At 35.8% G+C, this 20,122-nt stretch overlaps 1 protein-coding gene across 2 annotated transcripts in view; it reads right to left on the bottom strand.

Annotated features, from left to right (window-relative positions):
• The window catches only part of CSMD3 (CUB and Sushi multiple domains 3), a 1,467,857-nt gene that overhangs the window by 668,936 nt on the left and 778,799 nt on the right, over positions 1-20,122 (bottom strand). For both annotated transcript variants that reach the window (XM_027561290.1, XM_027561291.1), the window contains one exon: positions 11,689-11,792. In XM_027561290.1, coding sequence (XP_027417091.1) covers positions 11,689-11,792 — 104 coding nt within the window. The remainder of the gene's footprint in view (positions 1-11,688; positions 11,793-20,122) is intronic.

Raw genomic sequence — 20,122 nt, 5'->3', positions numbered from 1 at the left:
GAGGATCATGTCATCTGCAAACAGTGAGAGTTTTACTTCTTCTTTTCCAATTTGGATTCCTTTTATTTCTTTTTCTGCTCTGATTGCTGTGGCCAAAACTTCCAAAACTATGTTGAATAGTAATTGTGAAAGTGGGCACCCTTGTCTTGTTCCTGACTTTAGAGGAAATGCTTTCAATTTTTCACCATTGAGGATAATGTTTGCTGTGGGTTTGTCATATATAGCTTTTATTATGTTGAGGTATGTTCCTTCTATTCCTGCTTTCTGGAGAGTTTTTATAATAAATGGATGTTGAATTTTGTCAAAGGCTTTCTCTGCATCTATTGAGATAATCATATGGTTTTTATTTTTCAATTTGTTAATGTGGTGTATTACATTGATTGATTTGAGGATATTGAAGAATCCTTGCATCCCAGGGATAAAGCCCACTTGATCATGGTATATGATCTTTTTAATGTGTTGTTGGATTCTGGTTGCTAGAATTTTATTAAGGATTTTTGCATCTATGTTCATCAGTGATATTGGCCTGTAGTTTTCTTTTTTTGTGGGATCTTTGTCAGGTTTTGGCATTAGGGTGATGGTGGCCTCATAGAATGAGTTTGGAAGTTTACCTTCCTCTGCAATTTTCTGGAAGAGTTTGAGCAGGATAGGTGTCAGCTCTTCTCTAAATTTTTGGTAGAATTCAGCTGTGAAGCCGTCTGGACCTGGGCTTCAAAATGGATTAAAGATCTCAACGTAAGACCAGAAACTATAAAACTCCTAGAGGAGAACATAGGCAAAACACTCTCTGACATACATCACAGCAGGATCCTCTGTGACCCACCTCCCAGAATATTGGAAATAGAAGCAAAAATAAACAAATGGGACCTAATTAAACTTAAAAGCTTCTGCACAACAAAGGAAACTATTAGCAAGGTGAAAAGGCAGCCTTCAGAATGGGAGAAAATAATAGCAAATGAAGCAACGGACAAACAACTAATCTCAAAAATATACAAGCAACTCCTACAGCTCAACTCCAGAAAAATAAATGACCCAATCAAAAAATGGGCCAAAGAACTAAATAGACATTTCTCCAAAGAAGACATACAGATGGCTAACAAACACATGAAAAGATGCTCCACATCACTCATTATCAGAGAAATGCAAATCAAAACCAACATGAGGTACCATTTCACCCCAGTCAGAATGGCTGCGATCCATAAGTCTACATGCAATAAATGCTGGAGAGGGTGTGCAGAAAAGGGAACTCTCTTACACTGTTGGTGGGAATGCAAATTAGGACAGCCACTATGGAGAACAGTGTGGAGATTCCTTAAAAAACTGGAAACAGAACTGCCTTATGATCCAGCAATCCCACTGCTGGGCATACACACTGGGGAAACCAGAAGGGAAAGAGACACGTGTACCCTAGTGTTCATTGCAGCACTGTTTATAATAGCCAGGACATGGAAGCAACCTAGCTGCCCATCAGCAGATGAATGGATAAGAAAGCTGTGGTACATATACACAATGGAGTATTACTCAGCCAATAAAAAGAATACATTTGAATCAGTTCTAATGAGATGGATGAAACTGAAACCTATTATACAGAGTGAAGTAAGCCAGAAAGAAAAACACCAATACAGTATACTAACACATATATATGGAATTTATAAAGATGGTAACAATAACCCTGTGTACGAGACAGCAAAAGAGACACTGATGTATAGATCAGTCTTATGGACTCTGTGGGAGAGGGAGAGGGTGGGGAGATTTGGGAGAATGGCATTGAAACATGTATAGTATCATGTATGAAACGAGTCGCCAGTCCAGGTTCCATGCACGATACTGGATGCTTGGGGCTGGTGTACTGGGATGACCCAGAGGGAGGGTATGGGGAGGGAGGAGGGAGGAGGGTTCAGGATGGGGAACACAGGTATACCTGTGATGGATTCATTTCGATATTTGGCAAAACTAATACAATATTGTAAAGTTTAAAAATAAAATAAAATAAAGAGTTAAAGCCCTAAGTAAGTACACTGAGAAATATTCTTCAAGCACTCCAGTACAATATAAAATAAAAGACAATTTCTATTAAATGTCAATTAGACTAAATGCCTGATCTTATTCATAATCACTAGGCATTATGGGTACATCCATTAGAAATAACAACTATAATAGTCCTACATTCCAACATATTTTTGTATTGTACAAATATGGAACTTTTGCCTTTTATAGAAATAGATTTAATATTCTTTCTTTAATTCAGTGCTATCAAGGATGGTTTATACCTTCATTTTTGGATACATACAATTCACTGAGAATAATGATGATGGTTACAAACGTTAGATTAACAAACATCCTGGAATATCACCATTAAAGTGACAGCAAAAAGTGTCATAACCTCACTCACATCTGTTAGGGGATGGCTATTAATAAAAAGGCAGAAAGTAACAAATGCTGGTGGAGAGTAGAGAAAAAGGAACTCTTGTACACTGAGAAGGCAAGAAATAACAAATGCTGGTTTGAGAGTGGAGGAAAAGGAAACCTGGTGCACTGTTTATTGGGGATATAAAGCACTACAGACCTTATGAAATAGCATAGAGATTCCTTAAGAAATTACAAACGGAACTACCATAAGATCCAGCAATCTCACTTCTGGCTACAGATATCAAAAGGAAATGAAACCATTATCTAAGAGTTATCTATAATCCCATTTTTACCGCAGCATTAATCACAATTACAGGGGTATGGAAACACCCTAAGTGTCTGTCAGTCTGTCAGTAGATGAATAGTTCAAGAGAATTTATACATGCACACACACTAAAATACAGTTCAGTCTTAAAAAAGATGGAAATCCTGTCATTTTCAGCAACATGGGTGAACCCGGAGGGCATTATGATAAATGGAATAAGTCAATATAGAAAGACAAATACTGCTTGGACTCATAGAAGGAATCCCCCCACCAAAAAAAAAAAAAAGAGAGAGAGAGAGCGTGAGAGAGTCTTAATTCATAGAAACAAGAGAGCTACCAGGTATTGGAGAGTGGCAGAAATAGGTACAGGTTGGTAAAAGTTGACATATATTTAGTTATAAGATGAATAAGATCTGAAAGTCTAATGTGTAACATGGTAACTACAATTGATAACACTGAACTGTATAACTGAAATTTGATACAAGTAGAATTTAGAAGTTCTCATTGAAAAAAAAAAAGTAAGCTAAATACGTGAGTTGGTAGTACATATGTCAATTAATCTGATGGGAGAATCCTTTCACAAAGTATACATATATTAAATTATCTCATTGTATAATTTAAAATGTCTTATTTTTTTCATCAATTACACCTCAGTAAGTCTGAAGAAAATTTAAAAAAATAAAAAAGAAAGGAAAATAGATAAAAATACTAGAAGAACACACACTTTTAAGAATTAAAATACAGGGACTTCTCTGGCAGTCCAGTGGTTAAGACTTTGTGCTTCCAATGCAACAGGTGTGGATTTGATCCCTGGTTGGGAAGCTAATACCCCATAAAGTGTAAGGTGGGGCCTAAGAAATACATAAAGTACTATGGAATAATGGGACTACATGTATGTTAGTTCAGTTACGTAACTGAGTAGTGAATAATTGTGGGTTTTGCTTCATTTAAGGTCTTGGGTTTCAGAAATTTTATTAGCTAATTTTAAAGCATAATATATGTGAGAGTATTTGGAACAGTTCTTATTACAGATACAAAGAGATTTCTATATTAATATGTGTTTTTAGGAACGATTTGAAGGTCAAGACCTCAGCACATACATCTTTGTACTCTTCTATAGATACTTCATTTACATATTTAGCACTCTAACAAGGTACTATGCTTAAAATAGTTGGCATTTGTAGGAAGAACTATATATTTACATACCTTTTCTATATTTTGTCTTAATTTGTTTTCTATAGTCACTTTTGAAATGCCTACCATAGTACAAATATTCTTGTTGAAGAAGGAAAAAATACCAACTAAAAGCATCTTTAGACAATTTGTTCCAATTGAATCCAACACAAAAATAAATACACAAAAACTTCAAATAAAGCCATGCTGCTGCTGCTGCTAAGTCGCTTCAGTTGTGTCCAACTCTGTGCGACCCCATAGACGGCAGCCCACCAGGCTCCCCCATCCCTGGGATTCTCCAGGCAAGAACACTGGAGTGGGATGCCATTTCCTTCTCCAATGCATGAAAGTGAAAAGTGAAAGTGAAGTCACTCAGTCTTGTCCGACTCTTCATGACCCCATGGACTGCAGCCTACCAGGTTCCTCCGTCCATGGGATTTGCCAGGCAAGAGTACTGGAGAGGGGTGCCATTGCCTTCTCTGCAAATAAAGCCATAGTCATTGCTTAAACTGCAGTAAAATCATCAGTATTTTCACAAAACAAACTAAAGTAGAATAGTAAACTGCTTTCTTTTTTTTTTTTTTCTTCAGTAAAATCGTCAGTGTTCTCATAATGGAAAATGTGACTATAATCACACTGAAGAAATAATGAAGAATCATAAAAATAAATTATCTCTTCTATTTAACATTTTGTTGCTAGTAATCAAATGTCACAGAGATTATTTCGTACTGCAGCCTAAAGTAATTCTGAATCTCCAGGAGCATGCATTTATTTTTGCCCAATAGCAAGTTATTTGAATGACTGCACATCAAATTTTTTCCACATGAGACAATTGCTACTGTCAGTTTGATTGTTTTCTTGCATGTGGTATCAGTGAACACTGTTGAAACTCTGAAGCCAGAGACTAAATGTCCCCCTGCTGCCAAAATTTATATGTTGAAACCTAATATCCAATGTGAGGTTATATGAAGGTGGGGACATTGATAGGAGATTAGGTCATGAAGGTAAGCTCTCATAAATGCGATTGTGTCCTTATAAAGGAGGCTCCTGAGAGAACTCTGCCCCCATCTGCTATATGTGGACACAGTAAAAAGATGGCCGTCTATGAACCAGAAAGTGGGTTGTCAGCAGACACAAAATCTGCTGCCACCATGACCTCTGACTTATAGCCTCCAGAACTGTGAGAAATATATTTGTTGTTATAAACCACTCAGTCTATGCTATATATATATATATATATATATATATATATATATATGTATGTAATTACAGCAGCCTGAATGCACTGATATACCAGGTAGTCCTCTACACAGTGTTCTACACCTCATGGTATGCCCTTGCTAACATCTGCAAAGACCTCCTCCTGCTGGCATGTTTCAGTTGATGTGTCTTCATGCACATTCAATTTTTCCTCTCCCATTATAATTCATGCAACATCTAACAATGTTAACACAAGCCTCTGTGTTAGGTATTTTGGAAAATCCACGATGAGTAATAGTCGCTGCATTCAAGGAACTTAAATGACTTTGAGCATGTATTGAGTGTGTGTGTGTGTGCATAATGGAGAAGGACAAGAAGGTGTTCCAGGTAGAAATAAAAGCAGTGAAAATATATTTTTTTCCTGCTTTTTACAAACTATAATATAAAATGTGGAGGATTTTTCTGCATGGTCAATTTTCTAAGTCCTTTTTATACTGTTACCATCCATTTCTAAAAATATCACCTTGTTGTTATATTCAGTATATTCCCTTCTTTCATTATCCTATGGTGTCAGTTAGTATTTAGATTTTCATTATTAAGAGCGGAAGGTACAAGAACAAATTTGGAAAGGTATAAGTTCCTGGTTGTAGAAAAGTTTGCTCAAGGAAAATATCTTATATAATAGTCTGACAGCAGGGTGGCAGTTTTAAAGAATCAATTGTTGACTAGTTAAAAAACATGTATCTTCAGCTAAGTAGCTTGCCAAAACATATAGGCCAGTGAGCTGAGAGCAATAATAATAACCTATGAGAAAAAAGAAAGCTACATTTTCTTAAAGCTGGTGTGAATATTATGCATTTAATATTATTAAAATAAAGAAAATATTAATTTAAAATATATCAGCACAAAATAGGGTATGTATGTGTGTGGACATGCATGTATATTTAAATTACACATATTTAAAATAAAAAGATGTCCCAGGGAAGAGTGCTGTTAGAACATACTACCAATATATCTGAGAATTAAATTTTACATTGTAAACAGATACAGCACACTCAAATTATTTTTAAGTTGCTGAATTGCAAAAATGATATGCTTTGTACTTCAGGGAAAGAAATCATAAAAATTATTTTTAAAAAATTTTTCATAATTCATTTTTAGAGGATTATTTTAGCTGTTGAACATGTTATGACTATATGGACTATATTTTTTATGGAATAGAATATCACAATCAATTTTAACTTTTAGAACCTAAATATTAAAAGAAAACTGGAAACAGAAGCATCATGTAATTCCAATGCTTAATTCAATTCCATGACATAAATAAAATAGGATGGATTTTTCCTTTATCTGTTAAATATTTTAAAAACTGAGATATCATGTGTTTATTAACCTAATCAGAACTTATAAACTTAAATATATAGACTGAATTCATCCCCTTAAAAAATACTTTCAAATGTGATATTACATGGGTCTCTGTTAAATGAACACATTGTCCATGTTTTACTATGTTCCTGACTTTCAGCATATCTAAATTTTTAAGTAAATTTATTAGTTTTAATGCCAAAAGTTAAATCTCTAGCATGTGGATCACACTTAACAAAAATGCAAAATGGAATACATAGACGAGTAAATACATTGCTAAATAAAATGTTTAAATGGAGACTATTTTACCCATTAGAACAGCATTATTTCAAATAAATTATTTTCAATTAATTTTTTAAAAATAATTTGTTGACAATTTATCATGCCATATGCAATACTTTGAGTCTGAACAAGCTCCAGGAGATGGTGAAAGACAGGGAAGCCTGGTGTGCTGCAGTCCGTGGGGTCGCAAAGAGTCAGACATGACTGAATGACTGAACAATAAAAATTCAACACTATTTTGAAACTTGGGCAAGATAGACCCCTTCCCTGATCCTTTCCTCTGACCATTTCTGTAGCCCACCTCTTGCCCAGGGTTGTGCCTGTCCACACCCCCTGGGAGATCATAGATTAATTTCCAGCTGCAACATGGTAAGAACAGAAAATAATAGGAATTAGGACTAAATCTTTTAAACTTCTAGAGTAATTTAAAAGAATAATTTTGTCTGGTGAATTTCATAATAAAAAATTGGAAATGTATTTATATGTGTTTTTATTTTATTTTTCTAAATTTTTTTGTTTCATTTTGTAAAAGTATCAGTCCAAAACAAATTAAAAATAAAAGCAAATCTTTTATTTTACAGTTTGTTTAAAAAGTACTGTTCTACAACTCCCTGAAAACTAGTACCCCTGGAATTTCCTGCTTCCTGGACCCTCATAAGCCTTTTTCCAGGTCCATGTTCTCAGGGTCAGAACACAAGACTGTATGTGCACTCTAGACCCAGGGGGCACCATTTGCAGGGAGGTGTGGGCAGTTAGAATGTATAGTCTGGGAAGTCTGTATGCATCGTGAAGGACAGAGCTGAGTTTGGGAATAGAGGGTGACCAGGTGCAAGCAGGGGCTGGGACCACTTCCTCATGCTTCCATGTTCCAAAAAGAAAATGTACAACTGTGCTCATTTCACAACTAGCAACATTATTCTCAAAATCCTTCAAGCTAGGCTTCAGAAGCACATAAACCCAGAACTTCCAGATAAACAAGCTGGGTTTCAAAGAGGCAGAGGAAACAGAGATCAAGTTGCCAGCATTCGTTGGATCATAGAGAAAGCAAGGGAGCTCCAGAAAAACATCTACTTCTGCTTCATTGCCTACACTAAGTCTTTGACTGTGTGGATCACAAGAAACTGGAAAATTCTTAAAGAGATGGGAATACCAGACCACCTTACCTGCCTCCTGAGAAACCTATGGGGTCAAAAGGCAAAAGTTAGAACTGGACATGGAATGACAGACTGGTTCAAAATTGGGAAAGAAGCATGACAAGGCTGTATATTGTCACCCTGCTTATTTAACTTGTATGCAGAGTACATCACGGGAAAATGCCAGGCTGGAATCAAGATTGCTGGGAGAAACAGCAACAACCTCAGATATGTAGATGATACCACTCTAATGGCAGAATGTGAAGAGGAACCTCTTAATGATGGTGAAAGAGAAGAGTGAAAATGCTGACTTGAAACTCAGCATTAAACAAACTAAAATTATAGTATCCAGTCCCATCACTTCATGGCCAATAGAAAGGGAAAAAGTAGAAGTAGTGACAGATTTTATTTCCTTGGGCTCAAAAATCACTATGGACAGTGACTGCAGCCATGAAATTAAAAGACATTTGCTCCTTGGAAAAAAAGCTATGACAAACCTAGACAGCATATTAAAAAGCAGAGACATCACTTTGCAGACAAAGATCCATACAGTGAAAGTGATGGTTTTTCCAACAGTCATGTATGGATATGAGAGTTGGGCCATAAAGAAGATAGGGTGCTGAAAAATCGATGCTTTTGAATTGTGCTGCTGGAGAAGACCACAGTCCTTTGGACTTCAGGGAGATCAAACCAGTCAATCCCTAAGGAAATGAACAATGAATATTTATTGGAAGGACTGATGCTGAAGTTGAAGCTTCAGTACTTTGGCCAACTGATGCGAAGAGCCCATTCATTGGAAAAGACTCAGATATTGGAAAAGATTGAAGGCAAAAGAGGGCAGCAAAGGATGATATGGTTAGACAGCATCACTGACTCAATGGACATAAATCTGAGTAAACTTCAGGAGATAACGGAAGTCAGAGGAGCTTGGCATGCTGCAATCCAGGGCATTGCCAACAGTCGGATACAACTTAGCAACTGAAAAACAAAGGCAACAGTTTGAGTGGATACAATTCTATTAGGTTCTCTTATCACAGAGTCTTGAAGTTCAAAGGAATTTTGATCTAATTTCAATTTTGTAAAATCTCTGTTAGCTACTCAAACGACTTTTATCTGAACACTTTTAGGAGTTAGTTGGGGCCTCTTAGGTGGCTCAGCAGTAAAGAATCCATATGTCAACGCAGGAGATGCAAATTCGGTCCCTGAGTCAGGAAGATCCCCTGGAGGAGGAAAGGGCAACTGACTCAAATATTCTCTCTTGGAGAATTCCATGGACAGAGGATCCTGGCAGGATATAGTCCATGAGGTTACAAAGAGGCAGACACGACTGAGCACATATGTACACAGGAGGTAGGTGCTATCTAAGTTCTGCTGCAGTCATCTTTACCCAAGGAAAAAAGAGTTATATTTTCAGAAATATGTAATTTTGCTCTGAGGAAGAAAAACATGTTTAAGAAACATATCTGTGGTTACAGACAAATATAAAAATAATCACACAGACTTTTCAAAATTAAGATAATTTCTCAGAGTGAAAGAATTATAAGTGAAGAAGTAGAACTCCTATGCAAACTAGGGACAATATGATAACAGGAACATGAGAAGAGGGAAAATGTAACTTTTTCTTCATTCATTCTGCCAGTAGCAGATAGTCTGTAAGATACAACTAATTCCACTTGAATTCACAGGGGTTATAAAACTTCTTCTCATCAACATATTTGTTCTTTATCTGGTCTTATGTTGTGTAGCTAACTTTTGGATCACTCTAAAAATCAATTATGAACCTATTTTTTTAATTATATTTCTGATCTGCTACTTGGTCTGATTCATACAACACAGGGATTTTAAAATTATTTAAAATATATTCATGTTATCTTCCAAAATAAAAGGAAATAGAGACAACATCTACACTTCATAAGAATTAAAAAAACCCAGCAAATCCACTAACAAAATACTTAGAAGATTTTCTTTGAAGTAACTAAGGTCAAATGAGCATGGGCTCAAAATTCTCAAAAAAAGAAGGAATGCAGAAAATTATGGACTGTGACATGTTTACAAAGAAGTTCTTTCAATTAACAGAGTCCTTATTCTTTTAGAAAATGTATGGCTTATTTAAAATATTAAGGGTTTTCCTCTTAGTATCTAAAATTATAGTTAAGACCATTGCCCTTTATTGTTTTGAGATTTACAAAAACATTATATATATGTATATATATATACATATATATAATTTTGAGGTCTAATCTAAAAATGTGTGGTTGTGTGTGCATGTGTGTGCACTCATCTCATAGTGTTCTGGTTATTTAAATGTAATATATTATCTTTCTGTCTCTTAGGTCTCCCTCACTCTCACTAAGGGACTAATTTAGATGTACCTATCAGAAGAACACCTACATATATAAAGCAGATGTTAACAGACACAGTGGGAGGGGTTCAGAAATTTATGTTTTATAGAGTGCATCAAGTAATTGTGATTTGCAAAAGACCCCATTTTTGAGAAACACCACATTGATAAAGCCTGAACTGCAAATCAACAGCTATGAAAGAGATACTGAGAGAAAGCATATCATAACCTTTTGAGATTTATCACATGAAAACAATACACTAGCCCTGAAAATTTTTTCTTGCCCCTATCCGAGATAGATTATTGGAATGGATAGCCAAGGATTAGGTGACAGACAAGTTCCTAAAACACAGAGTGAAAAAATACAGTATATACTATTTCCATGACTGCAGGCCATGAAATCAGAAGATGCTGTGCTTCATGAAAGGAAAGCTATGACAAACTTAGCAGCATTTTAAAAATCAAAGATTTCACTTTGCTGACAAAGATCCATATAGTCAAAGCTATGATCTTTCCAGTAATCTGTACGGATGTTAGAGTTGGACCATAAAAAGGCTGAGTGCAGAAGAATTGATGCTTTCGAATTGTGGTGCTGGAGAAGACTCTTGGGAGTCCCTTTGACTGCAGGGAGATCAAATCAGTAAATTCTAAAGGAAATCAACCCTGAATATTCATTGGAAGGATTGATGCTAAAGCTGAAGCTCCAATACTTTGGCCACATGATGTGAACAGCTGACTCATTAGAAAAGACCCCGATGCTGGGAAAGACTGAAGGCAAAAGGAGGAGGGGAGCAGAGAATGAGATGGTTGGATAGCATCACTGATTCAACTGACATGAACTTGGGCAAACTCCGGGAGATGGTTGAGGGACAGGCAGGCTTGGTGTGCTGCAGCCCATGGGGTCACAAAGAGTTAAGACACAACTTAGCGACTGGACAATAAGTTCCTAACATTTCCCTTTACTTAATATAAGTTCATCCTTTTTTTTCTTTTTTCTTCACATTAAGAACCTTTGCAGTATATTAGCTCAACTCTGAGAGCTATTCACTGCTCTACTACTACTACTGCTACTACTACTACTTCATGTCAAACCACTGATTAACTTTCACAGATACTGATGATGACCAGGTATGATTAAGCCTCCAATAAACTGCAACACCCATCAGTTTTTAGTACTAGTAGTACTCTCTCTGGGCAATTTCATAATTTTTTTTCCCCCACTCTATTCTATTACTCTGTGAAGGTAAAAGTATTTTCCAAAATAAGGCCAATCAGCCTGTCTGTAATTTCACCCTAGGCCCCCTTCTGGAAATGGATTCTAAGTAACTATGTGTGGATCAAGTATATTAAGCCTTATTAAAAGGACTAATAAATATACTATATGCAGATTGATGATAATAAATAATATACTATGCTCTTTCTGTTGGAGGTAGTGAGAAGAATCAATGAAAAAAAAAAAAAAGGTAAAATTTCACAAGAAACTGATAGACTAAATCAAGAAAGAAACATTGAGAACTTACACTTGGAGCACTGTCCTTGGGTCTCCAACTTCACCCCCATCACCAATTGTCAAGGTATCATAGCCAATTTCCAGGTCAAATTCTTCAAAATTTATCTGGATAACCTACCAATGAACAGAAACAAGTATCTCAAATATATCTCATTATATATTAAAAGCAAACAAGAGAACAAAGGCAGAAAAACATTAAAATGCCCTGCAGACATATTATGTATCTATATGTCCATAGCTATCTATATAAGAATTTCATACTATGACAGGAAATCATATAAGAATACTTCTAATGTTCACTCATTATAATTTTTATTTATAGTATCATATCTTCTGTAATAATTTATCAATGACATAACATAGTTTCTGTTTATAGAACATTCTTATCTGAGGAATTTGAATGTAAATCTAACTTGAGAAGGTTTTATAAAAAGCACATGTAGGTGGAGAGTGGTTTACTGTAAATAAAAATAAGCTAGCATGGAAAAGCATAGAGTATAAAATTGCCACTAGATAGTAAAGCTTAAAAAATGTTAGAACTAAATTTGAACCTAGATCACTAAATTTAAAGGCATTAGGATTATTTTTGTGTATTCTTTGGTAATAGAATCCCTCATTTATATTATATTTTGCCAGCAAAATTGGTAGCACAAATCTTTGGGAGACATATTATATCATGATAAGCAATTTAATATTAGTTCTTATCCAAATATAATCCTGTACTTATTTATTGTTTATATATTTATGTAAAAGTTCATATTTAATTAAATTGCAATTCTTAAATTCAAAACCTAATATAACATTTTAGAGAATGATTTAATTAAGAATCTGTACAGAAGAAATTACATAAATATTGTCCTATAAATAACTATGCTTAGAGCAAAAAGTAATTTATAATAAAGTTTCAGAAGAGTTGAGGCTACAATAGTACTAGAGAAAAATGAAAAATGCCTTAATTTTTTAAATTATTTAAATTATGACAGATTCCATATCCTATTTTTACCTTTTTAACAAAAACCCCAACTTTTTATTGTGTCTATTTCTTGATGTTTTAAAATTATTTTTATTAGCATTAATTAAAACACATGTATACACATAGCAGATGCATGTTGATGTATGGCAAAACCAATACAATATTGTAAAGTTAAAAAAATAAAAATAAAAAAAAATAAAAGACACTTGCTCCTTGGAAGAAAAGCTATGAAAAATAATAATAATAATTAAAACATCTGTTTTGGTCATGTTTAATACAGAATATATAAAACACAATTTTAAATGGCTATGATTTAAAAGGAAAGGTTTGCCTATTCTACATTGAGTTAAATATAAGTACTCTCAATTAATAATTTTCTATTAATAGAGATTTAGTTGTTCCCATTGCTTTTGCTATAATAAGCAACATGGTTATTTTCTGGCTCAAATCTACAAGTATATCTCTACATTAAGTGTGTACTTATGAGTATAATTTCTGAGTAATAACACTCAAAATTAAATTTCAAAATATCATGCCATGTGGTTTGAAAACTATCTTATCACTTTAAATGTCCACAACTTGTGTACATTATATTCCATTAGTTCTACAAATCTAGAGGGTATAAAAAGTGAAGTTTTTTTTTGCATTTTCTTCATTAGTAATCAAATTATCTTTTTATGTTTGCCATTTATTTTTTTTTGCAGGTTTTCTGAACCATCAGTACTGTCTTTTTCTGAAAGTTTTCCATCATACAAAACCAAAACCTGTTACCATTAACCAATAACTCCCCGTTTTCCCCTTTCCCCCTTATCCTGGTAACTTCCAATATGCTTTTTAACCCTACAAATTTGCATATTCCAGATATTTTATGTAAGTGGAATAATACAATATTTGCCCTTTTGTGTCTGATTTACTTCACTAAGCAAAGTCTTCAAGGTTCATCTGCATTGCAGAGTGTGTATCAGAACTTCATTCCTTTTATGGTTGAATAACAGTCCATTTGTTTGTTGTTCAGTCATTCAATTGTGTCTGACTCTTTGTGAACCCATATACTGCAGCATGCCAGGCTTCCCTGTCTTTCACCATCTCCTGGAACTTGCTCAAACTCATGTCCATTGAGTCAGTGATGCCATCCAACCATCTTGTCCCTGTCATCCCCTTCTCCCCCTGCCTCCAGTCTTTCCCAGCATCAGGATCTTTTCTAATGAGTCAGATCTTCACATCAGGTGGCCAAAGTGTTGGAGCTTCAGCTTCATCATCAGTCCTTTCAATGAATATTTCAGATTGATTTCCTTTAGGATTGACTCGTTCATACTCCTGCAGTCCAAGGGACTTGCATGTGAAAGTGAAAGTCGCTCAGTCGTGTCCAACTTTTTGCAACCCCATGGACTATACAGTCCTGGAATTCCCAGGCCAGAAAACTGGAGTGGGTAGCCTTTCCCTTCTCCAGGGGATCTTCCCAACCCACGGATCAAACTCAGGTCTCCTGCATTGCAGGCAGATTCTTTACCAGCTGAGCCACAAGGGAAGCCCGATACTGCAGTTGAAAAACATCAGTTCTTCAGTGCTCAACCTTCTTTATGGTCCAACTCTCACATATATACATGACTACTGGAAAAACCATCGCTTTGACTATACAGACCTTTGCCAGCAAAGTAACATCTCTTCTTTTCATTACGCTGTCTAGGTTTGTCATAACTTTTCTTCCAAGGAGAAGCATCTTTTAATTTCATGGCTGCAGTCACTATCAGCAATGATTTTGAAACCCAAGAAAATAAAGACTGTCACTGTCACAAGAAATAAAGTCCATTGTACATTTATACCTAATTTGGTTTAACCATTATTCAATTGATGGGACACTTGGGGTGCTTCCATCTTTAACCTATGATGAGTATTGTTATTATGTAGAATGGTATAAAAGTACCTATTTGAATCTCTGTTTTCAATTATTGTATATATGCCTAGGGGTGAAATTACTGAGTCATAAATTTAACATTTTGAAGAACTATCAAGCTGTTTTCCAGAACTTTTGAACATTCAAAATTTCTACCAGGAATTCACGAGGGTTCCAACTTCTCTATATACCTCACTGCTTTTTGTTTTGTTTTTATTATATCCATTCTTGTAGCTTACTGTGGATTTAATTTAATCTTTCTAATTAATGATGTTGAACATCTTTACATGTATTTATTAGCCATTTGTATGTTTTGGGTAACTATCTATTTGAGTCCTTTATCCTCTATAACTTATTTTTTTATCTTTTACCTCTTTTTAAATTAAGTCATTTGTTATATTGTTGCTGAATTGTAAGAGCTCTTTACATATTCTAGATATTAATTGCCTATATCAGCTATATTGTTTGCAAATATTTTCTCCCATTGTGTGAATTATCTTTCCATTCTTATGATAGTGTGCTTTGATGCCTCAAAAATTTTAATGTAATGAAGTCCACTTTATTTATTTTTTATTGCTGTTGCTTGTGCTTTTGTGCCATATTTAAGAAGCCACTGCAAAATCCCATATCATGTTATTTTTTTCTTCTATGAATTTTATACTTTAAGCACTTAAATTTAGATTTTTGATCCATTCTGATTTAACTGTTGTATACAGTACAAGTAAGAATCAAATTTAATTCTTTCTGCATGTGGCTATCCAACTTTACCAGCACCATTTATTGAATCTCCTGCATTGCAGGTGGACTCTTTACCATCTGAGCCACCAGGGAAGCCCAACTACAAGAAAACCTCCCCTTATTGCACTTTGCTTTATTGTTATTGGCAGATATTTTATATTTTACCAACTGAAGTTCTGTGGCAAAACTGTTAAGCAAGCTTACATTATCATTTCCTTTAAAACAGCAATTGTATACTTTATGTCTTTGTGTCATGTTTTGATATTTATCACAATATTTCAAATGTTTTTATTACTCTTACATTTGTTATGGTTATCTGTGCTCAGTGACTTTTGATATTACTTTGTAATGGTTCTGGGTAGCTACAAACCATACCCACTTAAAACTGTAAACTTAAATGATAAACGTCAAATGTATTCTGATTGCTCAACTGACAGCCTTTTCCGCATCTCTCTTTCTCTTTGAGCTTCCCTATTCCCTGAGAGACAATATCATTGAAATTAGGCCAACTAGTGACACTACAATGGCTTATAAGTGTCCAAATATAAAGAGGAGTCCCACATACCTCACTTTAAATCAAAAACTAGAAATGATTAAGGTTAGTGAGAAATGAATGTCTAGAGTCAAGTAAGGCCAAAAGTTAGGCCTCTTGCATCAGTTGCTAGTTGTAAATGTAAAGAAGCTGTTCTTGAAGGAAATTAAAAATGCTAGTCTAATGTACACATAAATGATAAGAAAGTGAAATAGCTTTATTACTGATATGGAGCAACTTTTAGTGGCATGAATAGAAGTTCAAACCAGTCACAACATTCTCAAAACCAAAGTCTAATTCAGAATAAGGCCCTAAACTCTCATCAAGTCTCATGAAGGTTCAGAGAAGTGAGTAAGCTGCAAAGAAAAGTTCGAAGCTAGCAGAGGTTGGTTCATAAGGTTTAAGGAAAAAGAACCATGTCCATAATATAAAAGTACAAGGTAAACAGCAGAAGCCGCAGCAACTTATCCAGAAGATCTTGCTAATACAATTAATGAAGGTGGCACAGTAAACAATATATTTTCAGTGTAGACAAAACTGTTGCCTGTGTTGCAAGAGGAGTGAAGTGAAAATTGCTCAGTCATGTCTGACTTTTTGTGACCCCATCAGTTATATACAGTCCATGGAATTCTCCAGGCCAGAATACTGGAGTGGATAGCCTTTCCCTTCTCTAGGGGAACTTCCCAACCCAGGGACTGAATCCAGGTCTCCTGCATTGCAGGTGGATTCTTTACCAGCTGAGCCACAAGGGAAGCCTGTGTTGGAAGAAGGCACTATCTAGGATTTTCATAGCTAGAGAAGAGAAGTCAATGCCTGGCTTCAACGTGCAACCTGACTCGCTCATTAAGGGTATGCTGTTTATTTGCTCAGTCATGTCCGACTCTTTGTGACCCCATGGACTACAGCCTGCCAGCTCCTCTGTCCAGAGGATTCTCCAGGCAAGAATACTGGAGTGGACTGCCATTTCATTCTTGATGTTAGGGGTATAGGTAGCTGATTTGAAGCCAATACTGATTTACTGTTCTGAAAATCCTAGAATTCTTAAGAAGTATGCTAAATCTATTTTGTCTGTGCTCTATAAATGGAACAGTAAAGCCTGAAAATAGCACACCCGTTTACAATACAGTTTACTGAATATTGTCAGTCCACTGTTAAGATTTACTACTCAGGAAAGAAAAAGATATATTTTAAAATACTATTGTTTATTGACAGTGCAGCTGGTCACTCAAGGGCTCTGATGAAACTATAAAACAAGATTAATGTTGTCATGTCTGCTAAAACAACAGCCATTCTGCTGCCCATGTATCAAGGAGTAATTTTTATTTTCAAGTCTTTTTAAGAAAAAAATTTTATAAGGCCATATCTGACATAGATGGTGATTCCTCTGAATAGATCTGGGTAAAGTAAATCCTCTGATAGATTTGGGTAAAGTAAATTAAAACCTTTCTGTAAAGGATTCACCATTCTAGATGTCTTTAAGAACATTTGTGATTCATGGGAAGAGCAAAATATCAACATTAATAGAAGTTTGGAAGAAGTTGATTCCAACCCTCATGGAGGACTGTGAAGGGTTCAAACTTCAGTGGAGGATGTCACTGCAGATGCGATAAAAACACCAGAACTATAACTAGAAATTCAACCTGAAGGTGGAACTGAAATGCTACAGTTTCATGGTAAAACTTTATGATGAGGAGTTGCTTCTTATGGATGAGCAAAGAACATGATGGAATCCCTTCTTGGTGAAAATTTTCTGAAAATTGTTGAAATGAAAACAAAAAAATTAGAGTATAAAAACTTATTTGATAAAGCAGTAGTAGTATTTGAGAAAATTAAGTCAATTTTGAAAAGTACTGTGGATAAAATGCTATCAAAAATTGCCTGCTACAGAGAAATCACTGGTGAAAGGAAGAATCAATCAATGTGGCAAATTTCAATAGTGATGTATTTTAAGAAATTGCTACAGCCATCAACTTCAAGGCAAGATGATTCAGCAGCTAAATGATTATGACTCACTAAAGGCATAGATGATGGTTAGCTTTTTTTTAAAAAAATCAGATCAGATCAGTCACTCAGTCATGTCCAACTCTTTGCGACCCCATGAATCACAGCACACCAGGCCTCCCTGTCCATCACCAACTCCTGGAGTTCATTCACACTCACGTCCATCGAGTCAGAGATGCCATCCAGCCATCTCATCCTCTGTCGTCCCCTTCTCCTCCTGCCCCCAATCCCTCCCAGCATCAGAGTCTTTTCCAATGAGTCAACTCTTCGCATGAAGTGGCCAAAGTACTGGAGTTTCAGCATTAGCATCACTCCTTCCAAAGAAATCCCAGGGCTGATCTCCTTCAGAATGCACTGGTTGGATCTCCTTGCAGTCCAAGGGACTCTCAAGAGTCTTCTCCAACACCACAGTTCAAAAGCATCAATTCATTGGCGCTCAGCCTTCTTCACAGTCCAACTCTCACATCCATACATGACCACAGGAAAAACCATAGCCTTGACTAGACGAACCTTTGTTGGCAAAGTAATGTCTCTGCTTTTGAATATGCTATCTAGGGTGGTCATAACTTTCCTTCCAAGGAGTAAGCGTCTTTTAATTTCATGGCTGCAGTCACCATCTGCAGTGATTTTGGAGCCCAGAAAAAAAAAGTCTGCCACTGTTTCCACTGTTTCCCCATCTATTTCCCATGAAGTGATGGGACCGGATGCCATGATCTTCATTTTCTGAATGTCGAGCTTTAAGCCAAGTTTTTCACTCTCCACTTTCACTTTCATCAAGAGGCTTTTGAGTTCCTCTTCACTTTCTGCCATAAGGGTGGTGTCATCTGCATATCTGAGGTTATTGATATTTCTCCCGGCAATCTTGATTCCAGCTTGTGTGTCTTCCAATCCAGCATTTCTCATGATGTATTCTGCATATAAGTTAAATAAGCAGAGTGACAATATACAGCCTTGACGAACTCCTTTTCCTATTTGGAACCAGTCTGTTGTTTCATGTCCAGTTCTAACTGTTGCTTCCTGACCTGCATACAGATTTCTCAAGAGGCAGATCAGGTGGTCTGGTATTCCCATCTCTTTCAGAATTTTCCACAGTTTATTGTGATCCACACAGTCAAAAGCTTTGGCATAGTCAATAAAGCAGAAATAGATGTTTTTCTGGAACTCTCTTGCATTTTCTATGATTCAGCATTTTTCTATGATGTTGGCAATTTGATTTCTGGTTCCTCTGCCTTTTCTAAAACCAGCTTGAACATCAGGAGGTTCATGGTTCACATATTGCTGAAGCCTGACTTGGAGAATTTTGAGCATTACTTTACTAGCGTGTGAGATGAGTGCAATTGTGCGGTAGTTTGAGCATTCTTTGGCATTGCCTTTCTTTGGGATTGGAATGAAAGCTGACCTTTTCCAGTCCTGTGGCCACTGCTGAGTTTTCCGAATTTGCCAGCATATTGAGTGTAGCACTTTTACAGCATCATCTTTCAGGATTTGGAATAGTTCAACTGGACTTCCATCACCTCCACTATCTTTGTTCGTAGTGATGGGGAAAACCACTAGACCATTCAGGTATGACCTAAATCAAGTCCCTTATGATTATACAGTGGAAGTGAGAAATAGATTTAAGGGCCTAGATCTGATAGATAGGGTGCCTGATGAACTATGGACTGAGGTTCGCGGCATTGTACAGGAGACAGGGATCAAGACCATTCCCATAGAAAAGAAATGCAAAAAAGCAAAATGGCTGTCTGGGGAGGCCTTACAAATAGCTGTGAAAAGAAGAGAAGCGAAAAGCAAAGGAGAAAAGGATAGATATAAACATCTGAATACAGAGTTCCAAAGAATAGCAAGAAGAGATAAGAAAGCCTTCTTCAGCGATCAATGCAAAGAACTAGAGGAAAACAATAGAATGGGAAAGACTAGGGATCTCTTCAAGAAAATCAGATATACGAAAGGAACATTTCATGCAAAGATGGGCTCAATAAAGGGCAGAAATGGTATGGACCTAACAGAAGCAGAAGGTATTAAGAAGAGATGGCAAGAATACACAGAAGAACTGTACAAAAAAGATCTTCACGACCTAGATAATCACAATGGTGTGATCACTGACCTAGTGCCAGACATCCTGGAATGTGAAGTCAAGTGGGCCTTAGAAAGCATCACTACGAACAAAGCTAGTGGAGGTGAATGAATTCCAGTTTTTACAAATAAATTATTTTTAAAATGTTTTTTAGTGTACATCTCTCTCACTTGGTTAAATTTATTCCTAAGTATTTTGTTTATTTTTTTAAATTTCTTTGAGGTACAGTTTA

Source organism: Bos indicus x Bos taurus, chromosome 14 (assembly GCF_003369695.1).
Source record: "Bos indicus x Bos taurus breed Angus x Brahman F1 hybrid chromosome 14, Bos_hybrid_MaternalHap_v2.0, whole genome shotgun sequence".
Taxonomy (NCBI): Eukaryota; Metazoa; Chordata; class Mammalia; order Artiodactyla; family Bovidae; genus Bos; species Bos indicus x Bos taurus.
Note: the sequence above shows the minus strand (reverse complement) of the source record. Positions and strands in the feature narration are given on the sequence as shown.